Source organism: Oxyura jamaicensis, chromosome 9 (genome assembly GCF_011077185.1).
Source record: "Oxyura jamaicensis isolate SHBP4307 breed ruddy duck chromosome 9, BPBGC_Ojam_1.0, whole genome shotgun sequence".
In the NCBI taxonomy this organism is placed as follows: domain Eukaryota; kingdom Metazoa; phylum Chordata; class Aves; order Anseriformes; family Anatidae; genus Oxyura; species Oxyura jamaicensis.
The window spans coordinates 11,752,210-11,769,862 of record NC_048901.1 but is presented as its reverse complement, the minus strand read 5'-3'; the positions used below and the strand labels follow the sequence as shown (position 1 = coordinate 11,769,862).

The window sequence follows — 17,653 nt, the reverse complement described above, 5'->3', positions numbered from 1 at the left end:
ACCAGCAAATGGTGCTAATGGCACAGGGACAGTGTCATTAAAGCAGAAAAGCTGAAAGACTTCAGGTGTTACCTTGACAGAGGCATAGTCAGCACCATCCAGGAAAGCCACTGAAAGCAAAAACTCATTAATCAAGAGTGAAACCTCTTCTGTCAGGGCTGAGAAAAGCAATGCTTCTGTGGTGACGCTGTCCCCTCTCCCCCCATCGGGGACAGTGAGCTCAGGAATAAGAGGCTGAGATAGTTTTATATCAAGATGCTATTTACTTTCAACAGTCATCCAGCTGGATTATAACATATCTAGTCAATCCACATGTGTACAGCTATGACAGTTATTTTTTTTTTTTTAAAGAAGAAGACACTAATAAATTAAGTACATATAACTTACAGGGGCAATGGTCATTGTGACAGTGGTAGTGAAGAGTGGATCTGCAGTCACCTGTCTTCCCTACGAGGCAAATGCCAAGTGAGCAGTCTGGAAAATGCCTCTTTAACCTCCTACCTGCAGTTTCATAGACCACAACCCTAAAACAGCCTTGGAGAATGCACAGGTCAGCCTCTGTCTGTCCCGTTTTCACAGGGATCTCAGCAATCCTCCATCCTCACAACAAGCAACACTTTCTTTTTTCTTTCACTATGCTACTTCCTTGTTCCTTTTTCTACTACACAATTACTAAAATAAAAGCTCATCAAAACCACGTCCAACAGCATTTTATGGCATTTACCTTACTTCAGTCCATCTGTAGGAGCAAACAAATATGACAGCTTTACAAAAACAAACTGCAACCATTTCAGCTTTAATACAGAGATTTAATAGAGTCCTTGCACACTAATTCTCCATCTAGAATCCAGTGACTTTTACACCTTCATTAGAAATGGAAGATGGATCCCACCCCATATTTAAAGGTATGAACAGGGATTTTCAGAAGTCTTTACGTAACACGGAAGCACAAGCAACAGTGACTTTCAGAGAACCTTGTTCTCCTGTATTGCTTAAATGCCTTGAAAATACCACCCACATAAGGGTGGAAGTGTTTGCCATCCCCTGCCTTAAGTAATGCCTACTACAGGATAAAAGAACTCTGGAGCTGTGATATGAGAATAGCAAGTGACCCTCTCAGCATGCACCATAGCAGAGTTCAGAGGAAAAACCATGCACCCTACCTGTACCAACCCGCAATATACTGACATCTCAACAGCTTAGTTCATTCCTCCCCCTTCCCCCGGAAAATCACTGCCTTGGCAGCTTCCAAGTAGCAGAACTGTTCTATAAGAGCTGCTGTTTTGTTCCCGATGAACTCTTTAAGCTCTATGTGTATCTGGGGGTTCTCCGTTAGTCTAAGGCAAGTGTGCCAGCAGGTTGACGTTAACAGCAGCAGGACTGGCTGTGCAGCCAGCCATGAGCATCGGGGAAGGGAACTGCTGGGAGCCAGCAAGCCTGATGCCAGCACCTGTGAGCTGATCACACCACTGATGGCTGCTGGTTTCTTCCCACATATGCTGATCATCCAGTCAAAACGTAAAAACAAGGTGTTGTTTGCCTTCAGGGCAGGCAAGGGTGTTACTGTACAGGTACAACTGGAACAATATACCTTCCACAATGTGTGCACACCAAAGCTCTGCAGTTGTTAGGTTCTCTCTAAGTGGGTTCAACTGGAGCAGACTTGACCCTCTCCCATGCCCTTCGGAGTGGATGTGATCCCTGTCTGCAACTCCCTAGCTCCCCCGTTCCATACCAGGTGGAAATGAGCTTCCTGGTTCTTTGCTTTCTCAACTCCCGAGACTCCTGTTTCCACCTGCATCCTTTCCTGATGTTATTGCAGAGATCCAGCTCTGCCCCCCGTCAGTCTGAGTGACTATCCTTCTTGTCCTTTGGAAGCAGGAGACTTGACCTTGCAGGAGAGCTGGTTGCCCTCTTGATCACCTCCATCCACCTGGCAAGAAAGGAGTAACAGGGCATTAGAGGTGCTTAGCCCCTCCTTCACTGACACAAGCTCATGCTTTTGTTATGAGTAGGATTACTTTGACCAAACCTCATAAAATAGCTGTTTCCCACCATAGAGTTGTGGCAAATACACTGCAGAACATGGCTGCCTGTTCAAGGAACAGCTCTACAATGCTTTGAGCTCCCAAGAGGTTTTATTAGAGTAAATCATGTTCTCTCATAACTGTACAGAAAAAAAAAAAGGTATTCTTACCAGAATTTTTAACGAACTATAAATCTGACTCCCTAGACCCAGTGGGGTCAGTGGGGAGCATCTCACAGCCCTTCCATCCACGTTGCTCCCCAGCCCCAAGAAAGCTCCAGACTCTGGAGAGAAAGCAGAGCCTACAGCTCTAGGTGTAACCACCAGCCTTTCCCTGCAAGGATAGCAGTTCTGGTTACGGGTACGAAGAGGAAGGAAACGCCATTACTGGGAGTGTGCTGGGCGTTCTGTAAGGCCACTCAGACCAGGAGGTAGTTGGGAGTAAAGAGAGGGCTCTGCATTATCAACCAGTGAGTTAACAGCACATTATATACCAAGAAATACATAGAAAACATAAAATTACCTCTCGAAGGTGTATTTGCTCTCAGCCCTGAAGAAATACACATGGGATTTGAACTGCAGCTTGAAGACATAATCCTTCTGAATGCCATCTGCCTCTACAGGGGAGCTGACTGCATAGCCAAGCAGCGGGAGACTGGCCAAGGGATAATCGTCCTGGAAGAGCCAAACAGCACGGCCGTACTGCGAGACATCCCCTGCCACACAGCTCCCAACACTCTGCTGCACTGTAGAGTTTAGGGGCTTTGTATTTTTGCTTAGGAGCAAACGGGAGGAGGAGCTGCCTCTGTCTCTTGTGAAGCCTGTGCTAGGTGATAAGATTTTCCCCAGCTCCTTGCACTGTACTACAAGAGTTACTTGCTGCTCCTTCCCCTGCCCTCCACTGCCTGCTGGGCTCTCCCATTTTCCCTGCTCAGCAACCCTCTGGAATCCCAAGCACAGATCTAACATGAAAGCTAAAATATCCTTCCCAAAAGAAGTAAGCCCCCAAGAAGCCAGAAAAGAATAAACAGGTTTGGGGGTCAATAAGGTGAAAAGGCAGGCACTGCACTGCAGCACAGCTCGTTACAAAAAACAGATGCTGAATACACCCCTGGCAGAGAAATTCCTGATGCCTGCCTAACTGGTAACTGTGCTGCAGCCTGCAGGTGAGAGCAGGTAAGAGACAGAGACTGCCAAAAGGCTGCTAATTCCCTGACCTCCCTTGGTGGAAGCATCGCGAGCCCTCTTTCCCCTCAAGTACAGAAGGGGAGCACCATTAGCAGAAATGGAAATCCTGATTACATGCTGCAGGGAGGGCCTGCGGCCTTACAGAGACTCGCTTCATCAGTTACTACCTCGTCTTTCACTGGTTACTCTCCAAATCACAACGAGAAGGGCCTGGAGCTGAAAGCACAGGATCTCCAGGGTGCACGCACTACCCCAAACAGCATCCCTCTCAGCTACGTTGGCTCACCTGGTGCGTTTTGTAGAAGAACAGGCAGAAGTTGGTGAAGACGACCCACAGTTTCTGCCACCCGTTGCTGTTTTTGAACTTCCTCAGCAAGTACCCCGAGAGCTGGTTCTAGCACAGAACGAAAAAGAAAACTGCCATGAAACCACAGATCTCTGTCTTTGGGAAAAATACGTCAGCTGATGCAGTTAAAGAGCCTGAGGCTCTGGGATGTAACTGTTTCTGCATAAAACAGCACTTGCTCCCATGTTTTAAAAGGCCTCCTGGATATTTCATGTGGTAACTGAATGCATCTTCAGCTCACCAGTTCTAGAAAACAACCGTGCTCTGTTCACCTGCCAGTGATGAGCAAACTAGCAATTTCTCTCCCCTGACACCAAAGTTACTTGATGTTTAGCTGCTCACTAGATCTCAGGGTCACATCAGGCAGCACATGGCACAGTGCCACACACTCTCAGCCGTCCAGCCCCCACTGTCCTGTGCACTCTGTGGCCAGGGAAACAGCGACAGCCACAAGGGCATCCATCCCTTTATTCACTTTTTTTTTTCATGCAAAAAAATAAGTACAAGACACTGCGTGAGAAAGAAAATAAAGCAGCAGAGGAAACAAAGGCTGGTGATGGAAGCCAGAGCTGTGGACAGGAACGCAGCAGCTAGCTAAGCCAAGCCCCACATGAAAAGCAGGCTGCAGGGAGGTGCTGTGCTACATTTAAGTTGCCATCCTGGAGGCAGTCACCCAGCGTTTGGGCAGTGGGGGAAGGAAACCTACAGCATGGAATGAAAGCAAATGGACTTTAAAATTAGAGAAAGCACACAGCAGAATTACACACAGCAGAATTACACAGAGAACCACTCTGGGAAGCAGAAATAGAAGAAAACCCTGTACCAACGAGGCAACACTGCAACTCCTCTGCCGGATAAATGGGGCATCCTCGTGCCAGCACAACACACGGGTTCACTAAGCAATTACAGAGCGAGAAGTTGCACATTTTACTTGGCATCCCATGGCTCCTCCCACCAGCGCAGAACTTGAGAGGCATTTTTACCTGGATCATGCACAGGTAATCAGACAGGGATAGGCTCTGGTTCCGGTACCAACAAACATGGGTGATTGTGTTGGGCCGTTGGGCCTGGCCCAGCAAATAGCGAGGAGGAAGCTCTGGAGAAACAGCAAGAGAGCAGAAAACTGAGCAGAGAAAAGGGGGAGAGAGAGAGAAAAACAGACCATTAGGTTAAGAGAAGTGATGCCTGTTAAAGGAAAATGGATCGTGGAAAAAATGATGGTGTTAGAACACAAAACAGAACGATGTGAGAGGATGCTGCAGGAATTCACAGGTTTAATCCCAGAGCCTGCGGGGGCAGGTATTGTTATATGGATACAGAACAGTGAGAAGGTGCTTCTCCCAAGGGTATCACCAAGGAAAGGAAGGTTTCTTTCCTCCAATAGAAACCACCTTCTTTGCTGGCTGTAATGCCCAACTTCTGGACCCTAAGCCTGTAATCGGTAAGAGCTCCCTTACTGAGCTCTCAGTACGTGCCACGCACCATGAAAACGCAGAACCCTCACTGCCCAACTTTTAAGTTCTTCCATTAAAAAAAAATACCTTAACTTCAGGGCAAGGAAGGCACAAATACACAGATACATTGTCTCACTGCTGTTTGGCTAGTGAGTAACCTCCTTTTTCTCTTCTTGGTATTTAGGGTATCTCCCACTTCTGGAAGTCTTCCAAGTAAGCCAGCCTCCAGGAAGGTTTCCCAGCCAATGAAACCCGCTGAACTGCCTCCTCATGTTAAACTGAGATGCCAACGCAAGCAGCACGCAGAACAGACATCTGTCCCAAAACGTGCAGGACTCCGAAACAAAATGTGCCACCAGTGCTGCCCCAAGCCACGCCAAGGGGTAAGACCCAGCAGAACAGCGGCCCAGCAAACACGTAATAAAGCTCCGTTCAGCCTAACCCAATACCAGTCTGAACTCCCCCTGCAAGGTTCATTACACCCAAACGAGTACTTCAGGCCTAGGATATTGTGGTTTCCTATGAAATTTCCCTTCTTCAGCACATTTTCTGAAACAAAGGCCTGCTGCAGGGACAGCGCGGTGCACGTGTTCGGCAGACACGCAGACATGCATGAAGGTGAGCAACATGCAGCAGCCTTTTCATCACCCATGCTCTCTCACAGACAGCAGAAGTGCTTCAATGGCAAAAGGGAGCATGTAGTGGAGGATGAGCAGAGGCTGAGCGAGCCAAGACGGACAGAGGAAGACGTGAGAGCTGCGCCCTGCAGGGTACCTCAACAGCCACACTGTGGTCAGTCATGGAGACGCTGGTGTTGCGGTACCAGCACACGTGCATGGTTGTGTTGGCACGGTGGTGGCTCTGCCTGTCCAAGGAGCTACGAGAAGAGTGTATGTCATCTTCGGACTCCTGTTCTAGAGAGACCTCATCAGAGGATCCTGAGGGAGGAGAATTCAGCAGCGGTTTAAGAAAACTGTGCAACACAAAGAGCAAGAGGAGCAGGGATTCCTGTAAAAAACAACAACTGTCTTTCCTCTTGCAATGGCCCATTTCTGAAATACGTCAACTTGAATGTTACACAACTCCTAAAAGTCACTCTGAGCAGATAATTTTGGCTTTCATTACTCAGCTCTGCTTGGGGCAGCTGACTCAATGTTCTAGGGCAAGGGAGGAAAAATAAAAAAGCAATGAACAAAAACCCCACACTTCACCTTCAGCTGAACCTTAGTGAGGGACAGGAAGTGCTCTAGGAAGGGATACTACACATTTCACCACATCCATGACACCAGAGATTTGCAGAAAGAATGCTGGGCTATAAAACAACTTGCTGAACTCCAAAGACACCACTGAATTTAAGGACAGGAAAACACACCCTGGTTAAATGGAGAAAGTATCTATATAAGAGACGAATAAGGACCTTATAAAATTAACAATTCTGCAGCTGGAGCATCTCTGCTGCAATTAGAGCTACCAGCAGCATCAGTCAAGGAAGACAAGCATATTTACTTTAACTAAGACATGACAAGAGTACAAGAGCTCTCCAATACCATATGAATAATAAAATTTGTCATGAAATTTACAATGAAAAAAATGAGAAGGACTCAATGCCTGACACGTTTCAAGAAGGCAGGAAACATCACTTACTATTGGAGCGATTGCATACGGAGTTGTCCAGAAGCATATCAGATTTCTCAGTAGATTTCTTGGCCATTTCAATTGCCATGTTCAGGTCTTCCATCCACTTTCCCATCTCCAAGCGGGTGCTGCAAGACAAACGGTCTGAATGGTGACCACCCCAGCCTGGAGCCATGGCAAAGTGCAAGATTTCTAAACAAAGGCAAAAGTCACTGTCCAATACAATGAGCAGTCCCTTTCCATTAAAATAAAATCAGAAAATTCCTCCAAAACACAGACTTTTCAGACAGGAAGCTGACTTCACATAGCCTTCACCCCTATCTTCAAGCCTTGAAACAAGTTTAAAATAACCATTTTAAAACTTGGGCTTCACAAGAAAGAGAATGAATAGACAGCCAAAGGGCCACATAATATCCCCATTCAGACTCACCAGAATAATTTCAGTAACAGTTACTGTTCAAGACAAGGTTATTACCCAGCAGAGAAGCCTATGCATTTGAGGTTTAGTGCTCCAATTCTGTACTTTAGCATACCCAACTCCAGCTGCCTTTTAGGGGACAAAGCCTTCTAAAGCTGATCCCGAGAGAACAGGTGTAGTAGATATCTTAAAGTACATTTCAGATGAAAAAGCAGAAAAAAAAGTACAATATTGAAGAGTATCACTGAAATACAAATATGAATGGTGCTTGAACACCAAACACAAAGTGCTAAACTAAGAAGGCCGCACAGTCTCAGTCAAATATTTTGCCTACCTTGTCCTTTACATGGCCAATACATTTCATTCCATGTCCTTTCATGCCAATACATTAGCATGAATTGGTCAGGTTAGCAAAAAGAACGATGAAATTCATACATCAATGTATCAAAATGAATTACGCTATCTTCTGATGGACTTACTTGTGGTTAAGCAGAGCAACTTGCCTGATTAACAGCTGAATTAAAGCCTGTATAATTTTTGTGTTAGCTTATGTATTCCACTGTGAGCATTTACAAAACCATTGCACATGAGCCTGGTTCTCTACATTGCACCTCTACACGTGCTACCAATCCTCCTTGCCCACCTTTCTTTTTACCAGTCAAAACACAGAAGTGTGAGTTACTGCTGAGGCAGTTTTGGTGCAAAGGCAGTTTGGCATATTCTCTCCCTTCCGTGGTGAGCATCCTGAGTGCTGCCAACCACATCCTGTCATTTCTGAGCACTTCCACACTTGGGAACTAGCACCAGCTGATGCAGAAACTGCTTCCCACAGAGACTGCTGGGACCCAGCAGTGCTGCTCTCATCCTCCCCACCTCAGGCTTTTCTTGAGCTGTTCTAGCTGCACCTGCCTGATGCAGTAATTCCTCACACCAAGCTCGCTGCATAAGTGACACTGACAAGAGATCAGCTCTCTCTCCAAGCAAGCCTTTATTTTTTTCTTCTCATCTCCCAGCTTCCTCCATGAGATCTGTGCAGGAACTCTCTCCTCCTTGCATCAATTTGCATGTTCTGGATTTTAATTCTTTTTGGTATTCTAAAATATTTGTATGCTCCCATTTCAGTTTGTCTTCTGCTTTATGCCACTGGCAACTCAGCTAACTAGAAAACAATGCAATAGCAACATTATTGCTGCTGCTGTGTTTGATAATACACCGTTCTTTTAGATAAACTACTCCTTCCTAACGCACAATATTGATAAAGGACTTGTGAGGCGTCATGCATTTGAAGTCATGTTTTCCAAAGGCCACAAGAAACACCCCCATCTCTACACCGAACCATCAAACAATAACTCTTTGGAGAAGGTATCTCTCAAACCTACATGCAGTTGAGGAAAATAAATGTTACCTTGCTGCCACTACTATGGTTTTTTGTGCTGAATAGATTGTGAAGCAGTGTGGGACAGCCCATTCATTCTCGCTCTCCTCCACCTGCAGAAAAAGAACAGGTTTTTCTCATCACTGTTCTGTGACTGGTAAAGACTAAAAACTCTTCCCTTTGTCTGGCTAGGGATTTGAGTTGCAGTATGACTAGTAGCAGAAAATGCAAAAACAGATGCTCTTTTATGAATATCACCTACTTTAAGTCTGTTTTTGCTCTCTATAAAAATCTTTATGGCGTGTTTCTACTGCCATATCTCTAGCTGCACAGCACAACATTCAACATGGTGAAGAAAGGAGGATTCTGAGCAGGATTCAGCTTACTACTTACCGGTGGGTCAAGCACTATCAGCTGCATATCAAACACAAAAAGAACAATCCCATTAGAATATGGGGGGCAGGGACACAAGAGGATTGATTTTTTGCCTAAGTATGTACACAGCAAAAAAAAGGAAAAAAAGACAAATCCATATTCCCAGATAAGCTTCTTGGTGTGGCATGAAAATTATCAGTCAAATGTGCTCCAGCTGCTTTGCTAATGAGAAAGAAGGAATAAACTTATCCATGCAGACAAATTGTTGTTTAGCACATAGGCTGAGGCACATGAAGGTCCAGCTCGTGACCAAGCAGTACCACAGCTGCTCCCACTGGCCTGAAAGGCGTTTTCTGGTTCAGTCCTCACAGCCCTGAAGCAATGCCTCAACCTGACTTAAAGCATCCCAGTGCATAAGGAAATGACTTTGCAATTTCAAACCACTTACCAACATCCCATGCAGAGGAAGATGTCCATGAATTTTGAATTGATTTGTCCCTGTAACCCCTTTGCTTGTGTACAGTAACATATCTGAGAACTGAAAAACAGAGGAAGAATACAATCAATGTTCTGCAAACAGCAGGTTGTAACAAGTATTTTTGACATTTAAAAAATCTGTTGTTTAACCATTATAGACACGGGGAAAACCACCATTTCTTCATCACTTTGGCCTGCTTTCCTTAAAACAATCCTACTGTTTATTTAGAAGAGATAATTAATTTTAAGAATTCTGTTAAAACTATCTGCCATTAGAGAAACAGGCTGAAGAGAGAGCACTATCACAGTCACCCTCTATAAAAAACCTTCAGAATAAATTTTTAGCTATGATTGCTTTTTTTCCATCATAAACACACAAGAACACCCTTTCCGCAACAGCTTTATCTTGAAGACCTTGAGCAGTCTGCAGCAAAGCAAAAGTAGCACCCACCAGAAAGAACATCCGCTGCTGTAAACCCTTCTTTGTGAGCTTGTACAGGCAACCTTCGCGGATAAATTCCTGCAGAGGAAAAGAAAAAGTAAGGCAAAGCTTTATATTTCCCAAACACAGAATTTTTATGGTTCTTCATTTTCATCCCAGAGTGTACAGATGTTGATTGGTACCCAGCAACGATCCCGAACAGATTTGTTAAACGCCAAACACCATTCCTTCTGTTTGGTAACATGAATCAGCTCCTTGCTGCAGCCAGCATTTAAATCAGTGAAGCAAGAGAAGGAAAACGAGCAGAGTTCCTGTTGAATTTCAGCAGTTCACCTATTACACTTACATCCTATTGCAGTGATTGCCAGCACATCCCAAAAGCATAAGCGATGCTCCTGTGCTTATGCTCAGTATATCTAGCAAAAACAAACAAACATAAAAACCAAGCAGGAACTAAACATGCTCCCACAAAACCAGTCACCAACACGGCTTTGTCCAGTGATGCTCCTCTCACCACTGCTACGTTGCCATGTGGTCTCAGTCCACAACCATGTGGTCTCAGTCCACAAAGAGAGATTGCATCAGACATACATAAGCAGAGTCGGCAGTGGACTTGTATCGCGTACATGACATACTGCTTCCCAGCCAAACACAGAGTGCTGCATCCCAGCATACCCAGTTTCTGCCATATCAGAAACGTGAAACTGTAGCCAGAGTCTAAGCAGAAGCATTTCTACCTATTTCCCTATGGTATCACCGAGGGCTAAATGTGACCTGCTGTGAAGACAATTATTATACGAAGCCTTTACAGGCATTCTGGTAGAGGCAGTTACAGTAAATCAATTGTTGAAATGGATTCCTTGGCAATAAAAACAACAAAGGCTGTAGAAACTAAGTGAAGTTATTTACCCTCCCAGGTGCCGTGAGATTATCTATACCAATCAAGTCGTGCTGTAGCTCCGTCAGTTTCTGGAAATTCTCCAAGCGGATAAGACTGTGCTGTAGCTGAGAGGTCATCTCTGTGACTTCCTTCAGTGCATCTGTAGGGAAAATGGCACCAAACGGATCAGAATAGAGGAGACAATCTCAGGCCCCAAATTTTAACCCTGGAAAAATGAATCTGAAATCAACAGCCAGAATTATTCCGCAGAAACATTTCATAGCTACGTAGGGACAAAACAGAGATTAATTAGCATCTGCAAAGTGCTTCCTGTGCTTCTGGAGATTATTTGGTATATGAGACTTAGCACAACAAAAAATAATTACCATGTAGCCAAAGACAATTTCAAAATTAAGAACAACTATTTCTGCCAAAGATTACTTCATAAAAAACAAAATGAAATCTGCAAATGAAAGTTTCTTTGAAAGTTCTCTTTTGCATTTTCCAAACTAACAGTTAAGGTAATTTTCTACCTGTTGCAGCAAACTTCAGAGGCCTGCACCAGAGCACGGCAGGAGACTGGCAAAGCCTGCTACTCAAAAATTTTAAAGAAGAACAAAATTAATTTTTAAACATAGCCTGAACATTTTCTGAACTAAGCTGCCTTCTGACAATTTTCTGCTTGATGTATTCTATTTTTATCTCAGATATTTAAATTAGAGAATTCACTTAGCAGTTGTGATTTCAACAATCTAAATCAAAACTTCCGTATGTTTCTCACAGCTGCATATGAGAATAAGAGATCCTGAATGGAGATAAGGATAGTTTACATTGAATGTGTAGACAGAAGTAATGCTTACTGTCTCCCGCAGGGTACCTGCAAAATTTGGTATGTACAGAGAAATGGGATCCTGCCTAGCACATATACAGCTGAGCGCTCACTCACTCCGGCAGTCTGCAAAGTCCCGGTGATCCGCTGTGTAGTGCTTGCAAAGTCTCCCCAAGATCAGCTTGTAGTGCATTAGTCTCTGGATTGGTTTGAGCAGAAAAGTATTGAGTGGCAGATAGCAAACTTTCTGCAGCTCAAACTCCTTATAAACCATTTCCAGTTTCTTTAGGCGTTTAGTTGCTTTCTCCAGTTCTGTCAGGACCTCATCATGCTTCTGCAAGTAACTTGTAAACTCCTGTTGAATCATAAAAAATTACTCAGGTTAAAGGAAAAAACAGTCTTCTACAGACTTCACAGTGAATAAGAAACAACTTTTCACCTCTCTACTTTTGTCTCAGACCATGACTTTGTAACCCAAGACTGCATACGCTGTCATAAATACTGACAAAAAACAGCATTGGCTACATTATATGTTTTACCTGCTTTGTTAAAATAGCAGTATTCAAATTAATAATATTTGCTTAATTGTCGACTGTTTGCTATTTATGTCAGCTGGGCTGATGTTTGTCTTTAATGAAAACCGCCGGTACTATCACCAGTTAATGCTTTTCCATTCCAGGACAATTCTTGATGATTACTGACTTCTTTCAAGTTAGGACAGGCAGAAGTGAGCAGAGGAATAATCATTCCTCTACTACAACACAAATGTGACTGTCCCACAGAGGTTCTCTATTCCAAATAAAGGTGCCTTGGACTCAGAACAAACTGCTCCACAATTAAAATTATTCACATTTTGGAATTAAATCAACCATACGAAACAGTGCCTCCATAGGGGATGGTTACAGTTATGCAAGTATAGCAAGACAGTGAAGCTAATTTAACAATCTTTCCTTGTCTTCTGCTGAATAGCCAAAAAACATATAGCCTTTCCTCGAGGTAAATGTAGGTGGTCAAATAAGCAGCAGTTGTATAAAGCCTTGTTGTAAATATTGTGTTTTATTTTTGTTTAGCAATGTTAATTGTTTGCAAGTCATTTCAAGTTAAGTTAAAATCCTAAACCTTGAAGTATCATCCTTGACAATAGGAGAAAAATGAATCAACAACACTGAGATTCCACTATTTAAATCCCTGAGCTACCTTTAGAGTACGCATATTCCTGAGCATGACATCTCCAATGCGTTGATAATCTCCTTTCATGTGAGCATTGGTTCTTCCTTCCCTGAAATGCATATAAAAAGATGAAATAAGAAGATGCAGTCCATGAGAGAGAAAGACATTTCCACTTCCTCCCTCCAATGCACCCTTTACTTCAAGACAGAATTTTTAAGAAAGGCTTCCCAGGTATCTGCATATTTAAGAACTACTTTTGTGAAATGAAGGGAAGCAGTACTAATGTTAATCCTTCCTCTACCCATTTTTAGCCGCATTTCCTTTCCCTGCATTTCCTAGCATTTCCATTTCACTGCTTGGGTTGAAAATTTGGTACAGTAAATGTGGAAGCAACATGTAGTAACAAAAATAAAAGCCACACTTGGAAAACAGAGAAAGGAATAGAAATTACTTTTCCTGAAAGTCTATTACAGAGTTTAACCTTTCAGACTTCTGAATAAATAATGTATTATGATCCCACCCAAGTTTATGAAATTATTTTTTGTTCATATTTTGCTCACTATTATTTTTCATTTCCCTTACTCCATATTCAGGTTGCTTTCATCTTATACAATGATCCAGATTGTTCTCTCTAGAGCAGAAAGCTTTCCAAGTGAGGCAGAATACCCGGGTATACAGCAGGCTACTTGATTCACCAACATAAAAAGGAAGAGAACAAAAATTAACTAATGTTTCAATATCACCAAGAGGAGGGAAAATCACCTTCTTTTGAATGGTAATTAGATTCTTTATATATTACATCTCAGGCCAGGAGAAATTAGATTCTTTATATGTTAGGTCTCAGGCCAGGAGAAAGTAATACATAGATTAGAAAACTAAAAACATGCTCTTTAAAGTAAATTGTGCTGCAAGACTGAACTCTAATTACAAAAAGAGTTTTCCAGATTTTCACCAGAGATTCATTAACTGGAAGATATTGAAAAATCTCACACTATCGTTTTGACCTTGTGTTCCTTCTCTTTTCTAAGGCTAGAGAAATAACAAGCAGTTACATTACAAAAACCTTGGTCCGGCACACAATTCATATGATAGCATGTACAAGACAGTGCTTGGAAATTTTACTTATTTATTTTTTAATTATAATTGATTAAAATATTTTCCTAGACTCTATTTAAGCAGAAATACCAATTCAAATACAGAGACAGTACATTTCTGATGTGAGGACATACGAAAAGGTTCTGACGGTTGGCCATGCGCTGTACTATTAATGCTTACCAGAGCGATAACCTTTGCTCAATTTCTTTCAGAAAGCCTCGATGAAACTCATAAATTGGGTCTATGTTAGAGAAGAGTAATGTCATCAGGCCTTCTGGCATAGCATTCTCCTTGATGACTGCACTGCGAAACCACTGCAGGAAGAATCATAAATTATCATAAATTATGTTTTTTTTTTCTCTGTTTAAGAAACGTACTCTATTTAAGGAATTTATCACCAGCATAAACATTGCTGCTTCTGCAGGGATGGGGGAAGGAGAAAGTGTATGAACAAGGAAACAGCAGAAAGAAGAAACATTTAGGGCAGATCTGAGAAAGATGAAAAGATGTCATTCCTTTCCTTGCCAAACATGACAAATATGAGGCTTGTTATTGTTTCCAGGCATAAGCATGTTTCTTAATGCAATGATGAGATGGTTGGTAATGACTCTGAGGCACAGCAAATTACAGAGTAACTGCCACAGCTGATGTTTTATGTCTGCTTATACTTAAGGCAGAACCACAGCTCTTTCATAAAACTTGTAGCCATGTGCAAGTTATTTAGCAATTCGAGTTGTGTGTCACATATGGCCCTTTATTTTAGATCACTTTTAGTTCCCAGCTTTCTGTCAGGGATGGAAACATGACAGAAATCCTCTGAGGTACCATATGTTCCCCAGCCTTTTAGGAAAGTGCTGGGAAGTCTGCAGGAGGAACCTCAGTGAGATGATGCTCACTGAATTCTCACAAAACACCTCAACTGACGACGTATGGCACAAAGAGCACAAACTTCTCTTTGATGAAATTAAAGCAATCATTTGTAGAAACACAGGAGCCACATCATGTTCAAGTCTGGAATAAGTAGAGAAATAGCTCTTAGAGAAAAAGAGTTGGAAACAAAGCTGTCATCCAAGTCATCCAAAGCTGTCATCCAACTCAGTCAGCTACTCTGGTCTTTCTCGCCTCCTTAAAACGAGGAGGGGTAAAAAAAAAAAGACCATAAACCTCTCAAAACTCAAAAAAAAATGGATCCTTAATACTCTTTGAAATTGTCATCTACCCTCATAATCTGAAGGTTCACAAGGAATCCCAAGGTGATGACAGCTAGATTCCAAGGTGATGGCAGCAGAGCTGACAGCAACAGCAATCAGTGAAGCTGAATACACAATTTTTTAGGCTATCCTGATGTACCCCATGTTCAGAATTTTCCAAGAGAGATTTTGCCTAAACCACAGAAATTATAAGATGTAGCTATTCGAGCTAATGATAAAGAAGTCTAAAGACAATACCTGCTCTCCCACACAAGGGCCTATATAACAAGGAAGGTAAGAACTACATGGCTCAAAGATCATGCTTTATTGGAAGACTTTCTTCTTCTGCTATCTGGAAGAAATTCCAAATTCTTCCAAATTACTTATTACAAATCTTAAGAAAAAGAAAAGCATTAAAGAAAGCTAAAACCCCTTACCACCGTAATAACTTCCAGATCCTTTAAATATGTCCGTTCTGTAGCAAGAATCTCCTTCGCTATGAAGTATGCCTTGTCAGTTGGATAGCGCTGAAAGAATACAAAATAATCAATAGATATTAAAATACACATGCTCTATTTATTACTAAGCACAAGCTCAAATCTCGCATACGTTCTTCCTTGCTGTAGGAAAACAGAACATCTGATTACTAACAGGACATCTCACATATTCTCAAACACTGAATTCACTATCAAGTATTTCAAGATCATTAAAAGTAGTAATTGTTAAACTTCCATTTCAAAATCAAGGGAGGACTTTACAAAGATATGGAAATGGTTATTCCAGATTTCCTAAACATTTCCATAATCAAATGAAGTAGAGCAGATTCCCAGCGCTGCCCTTTTCCAGAACTAGTCTATTTCCACGTACAGCTTTCATTCCAACCCTCTGAAGACCACATTAAGCTCCCACAAAAATCAGACTGTATGGGCTGTTGGCTGTACGGCTGATCCACGGTCACGAGAGCATCACGCTGCTCTGCCGATGCGATGGCGGAGGTGAAAGAGCAGGTGGTGGGTCTCAGGGCCTTCCAACAGTCCTGTCCCCAGCTGGAGCACTGCTTATCCTAAACATGCAGATGCACCACAGCTCAGGGTAGAGCAAGTATCCTGACGGGACAGATCTGACAGTGCTAATAAGTGTACCACAGAAAAATCACCATGTAAACACCTTGAAATAGGAAGAACATTTACACTTGGAAGAGGTTCTCCCAGTTTTGCAAATGATATTTTTTTCAGCGTAAAAAAAAAAAACACGGAAACGATCACTGTATTCCATCACCTTTGCAGTCATCTTCTCCCTGACACCAGGCTGCTATTTAAAGAAAAGAGAACAGAATGGACATGGAAGCACAAAGGAAGGAAACGGTGCAAGCAGATGTTCAGGCACTGCAACGAACCGAAATCGGAGTTAGCAAGAAAACATACATTAATAAAAACAATGTAAGTAATATTAAGAAACTAATCACGTTTCAAGCTAAGATGCTGCATTGTTTCCTCAACTCACTGCCGTTCTTCAGTCCTGTGCTGAATCCTCGTGTAGTGAAAGTAAGTGACGGGTAACCCACACCCATGTGTGTGTTACATCCACACACAAATTACTGAAGCTTTTCAAAATCTAGCTGGCTTTGCCCATACCTTGTCCTACATCTGCCTCACAAACACAGCACAAGAGGCCCCATTTTATGATCCTTTGCACTTGTACCTCAAAAGAGTCTAACTTAGATGGCAAGGCTGAAAGTTGGGGCAGGTGGGTGGAAACAACCCACAGAATTGCATCTCAGTTCCTAATTACTTGTTAAACCTTCCTCTCTCCTGCAAGCCTTTTTCACAGCACATTCACAATATGGGTGATTCTTAACAGCAGCACACAGGCTGATGTCGCTCATCTGGAGCCTCCAGAGCTGTCTTGCCAAAAGCTCCCTGTTCCTCTTGCACTGCAGTACTTGGCTCCATGTAGCTTCAGGACAGATCCCAGAAAGGTTACCCTACCGTTAGAGAACAACCACAGGAGAACTGAGCTTGGGAAGCACGAAAGCCAGAATAGTGTCTTTGCTCTTGGTGAGATTTCTGTGTATTTGCTGCTGTATTTCTGTGTATTACCTGCAGCAGCTGAGAGCCTGATCTCACTGTGTAGAGATCTCCATGCTTTTGGACAGCACCAATCCATTTTGGGAGCAAGCACAGGTCAAAAACACTTCTATATGGGTTTTGGCAAAAAACATCTAGGTAATAAACATCACAAGTTAAAAAACAATGCATTGACAATGCACTGCCCCTGAACTAACTGAAAATACTTCTTAGCAGGAAGGCTGGATGGCATCACGGAAGTATGTGAATAAAGACATTCAAACCTTCTTAACACCACGTGAAGTCCCCATCGCCAATTTCAAAGTATGTTTCAGAAAAATAATAGGGAAGCGGGGCTTGAGATCAAGGAGACGAACCAGATACTCTAATTACTGGAGCTGGTGCATGACATCAGGTCTGCTTGCAAAAAGAACATTGAGATGAAACATGAGGGAGTATGCTTGCACCTGCTGGCACAAAGAGGCACCCAAAGCCATGGTGAAGACAGCAAACAGCATGGGCCTGTGGACTTCTTGCCCGATGATCTTGACAGAGATAAGATTAGAACATGAGATGGAGACAGCAGAAAAGCAAGAGCAAAGAGCACGTAACGTAGTTTCTTCTTGAAGGCTGCAGCGTGGCCATTGAATCCATGAGGAATGGCGCTCAAATGGCAAAGCCTTACAC

The 17,653-nt window shown here is 42.8% G+C and overlaps 1 protein-coding gene across 6 annotated transcripts in view; it reads right to left on the bottom strand.

Moving 5' to 3' along the window:
• Positions 1-243: 243 nt before the first annotated feature.
• FARP2 (FERM, ARH/RhoGEF and pleckstrin domain protein 2) overlaps positions 244-17,653 on the bottom strand; it is an 82,893-nt gene continuing 65,483 nt past the window's right edge. For 3 of the 6 annotated variants that reach the window (XM_035334221.1, XM_035334220.1, XM_035334222.1), the window contains 13 exons: positions 15,338-15,427; positions 13,891-14,024; positions 12,643-12,724; positions 11,563-11,800; positions 10,646-10,776; positions 9,746-9,814; positions 9,266-9,355; positions 8,473-8,555; positions 6,659-6,777; positions 5,789-5,952; positions 3,501-3,608; positions 2,550-2,701; positions 244-1,933 (listed from right to left, as the gene is read on the bottom strand). In XM_035334221.1, coding sequence (XP_035190112.1) covers positions 1,843-1,933; positions 2,550-2,701; positions 3,501-3,608; positions 5,789-5,952; positions 6,659-6,777; positions 8,473-8,555; positions 9,266-9,355; positions 9,746-9,814; positions 10,646-10,776; positions 11,563-11,800; positions 12,643-12,724; positions 13,891-14,024; positions 15,338-15,427 — 1,551 coding nt within the window. In that variant the 3' untranslated portion in view covers positions 244-1,842. Of the gene's footprint in view, positions 1,934-2,549; positions 2,702-3,500; positions 3,609-4,543; positions 4,684-5,788; positions 5,953-6,658; positions 6,778-8,472; positions 8,556-9,265; positions 9,356-9,745; positions 9,815-10,645; positions 10,777-11,562; positions 11,801-12,642; positions 12,725-13,890; positions 14,025-15,337; positions 15,428-17,653 lie in introns of those variants that run through there. The other 3 variants (XM_035334223.1, XM_035334224.1, XM_035334225.1) reach the window with 3 other exon arrangements.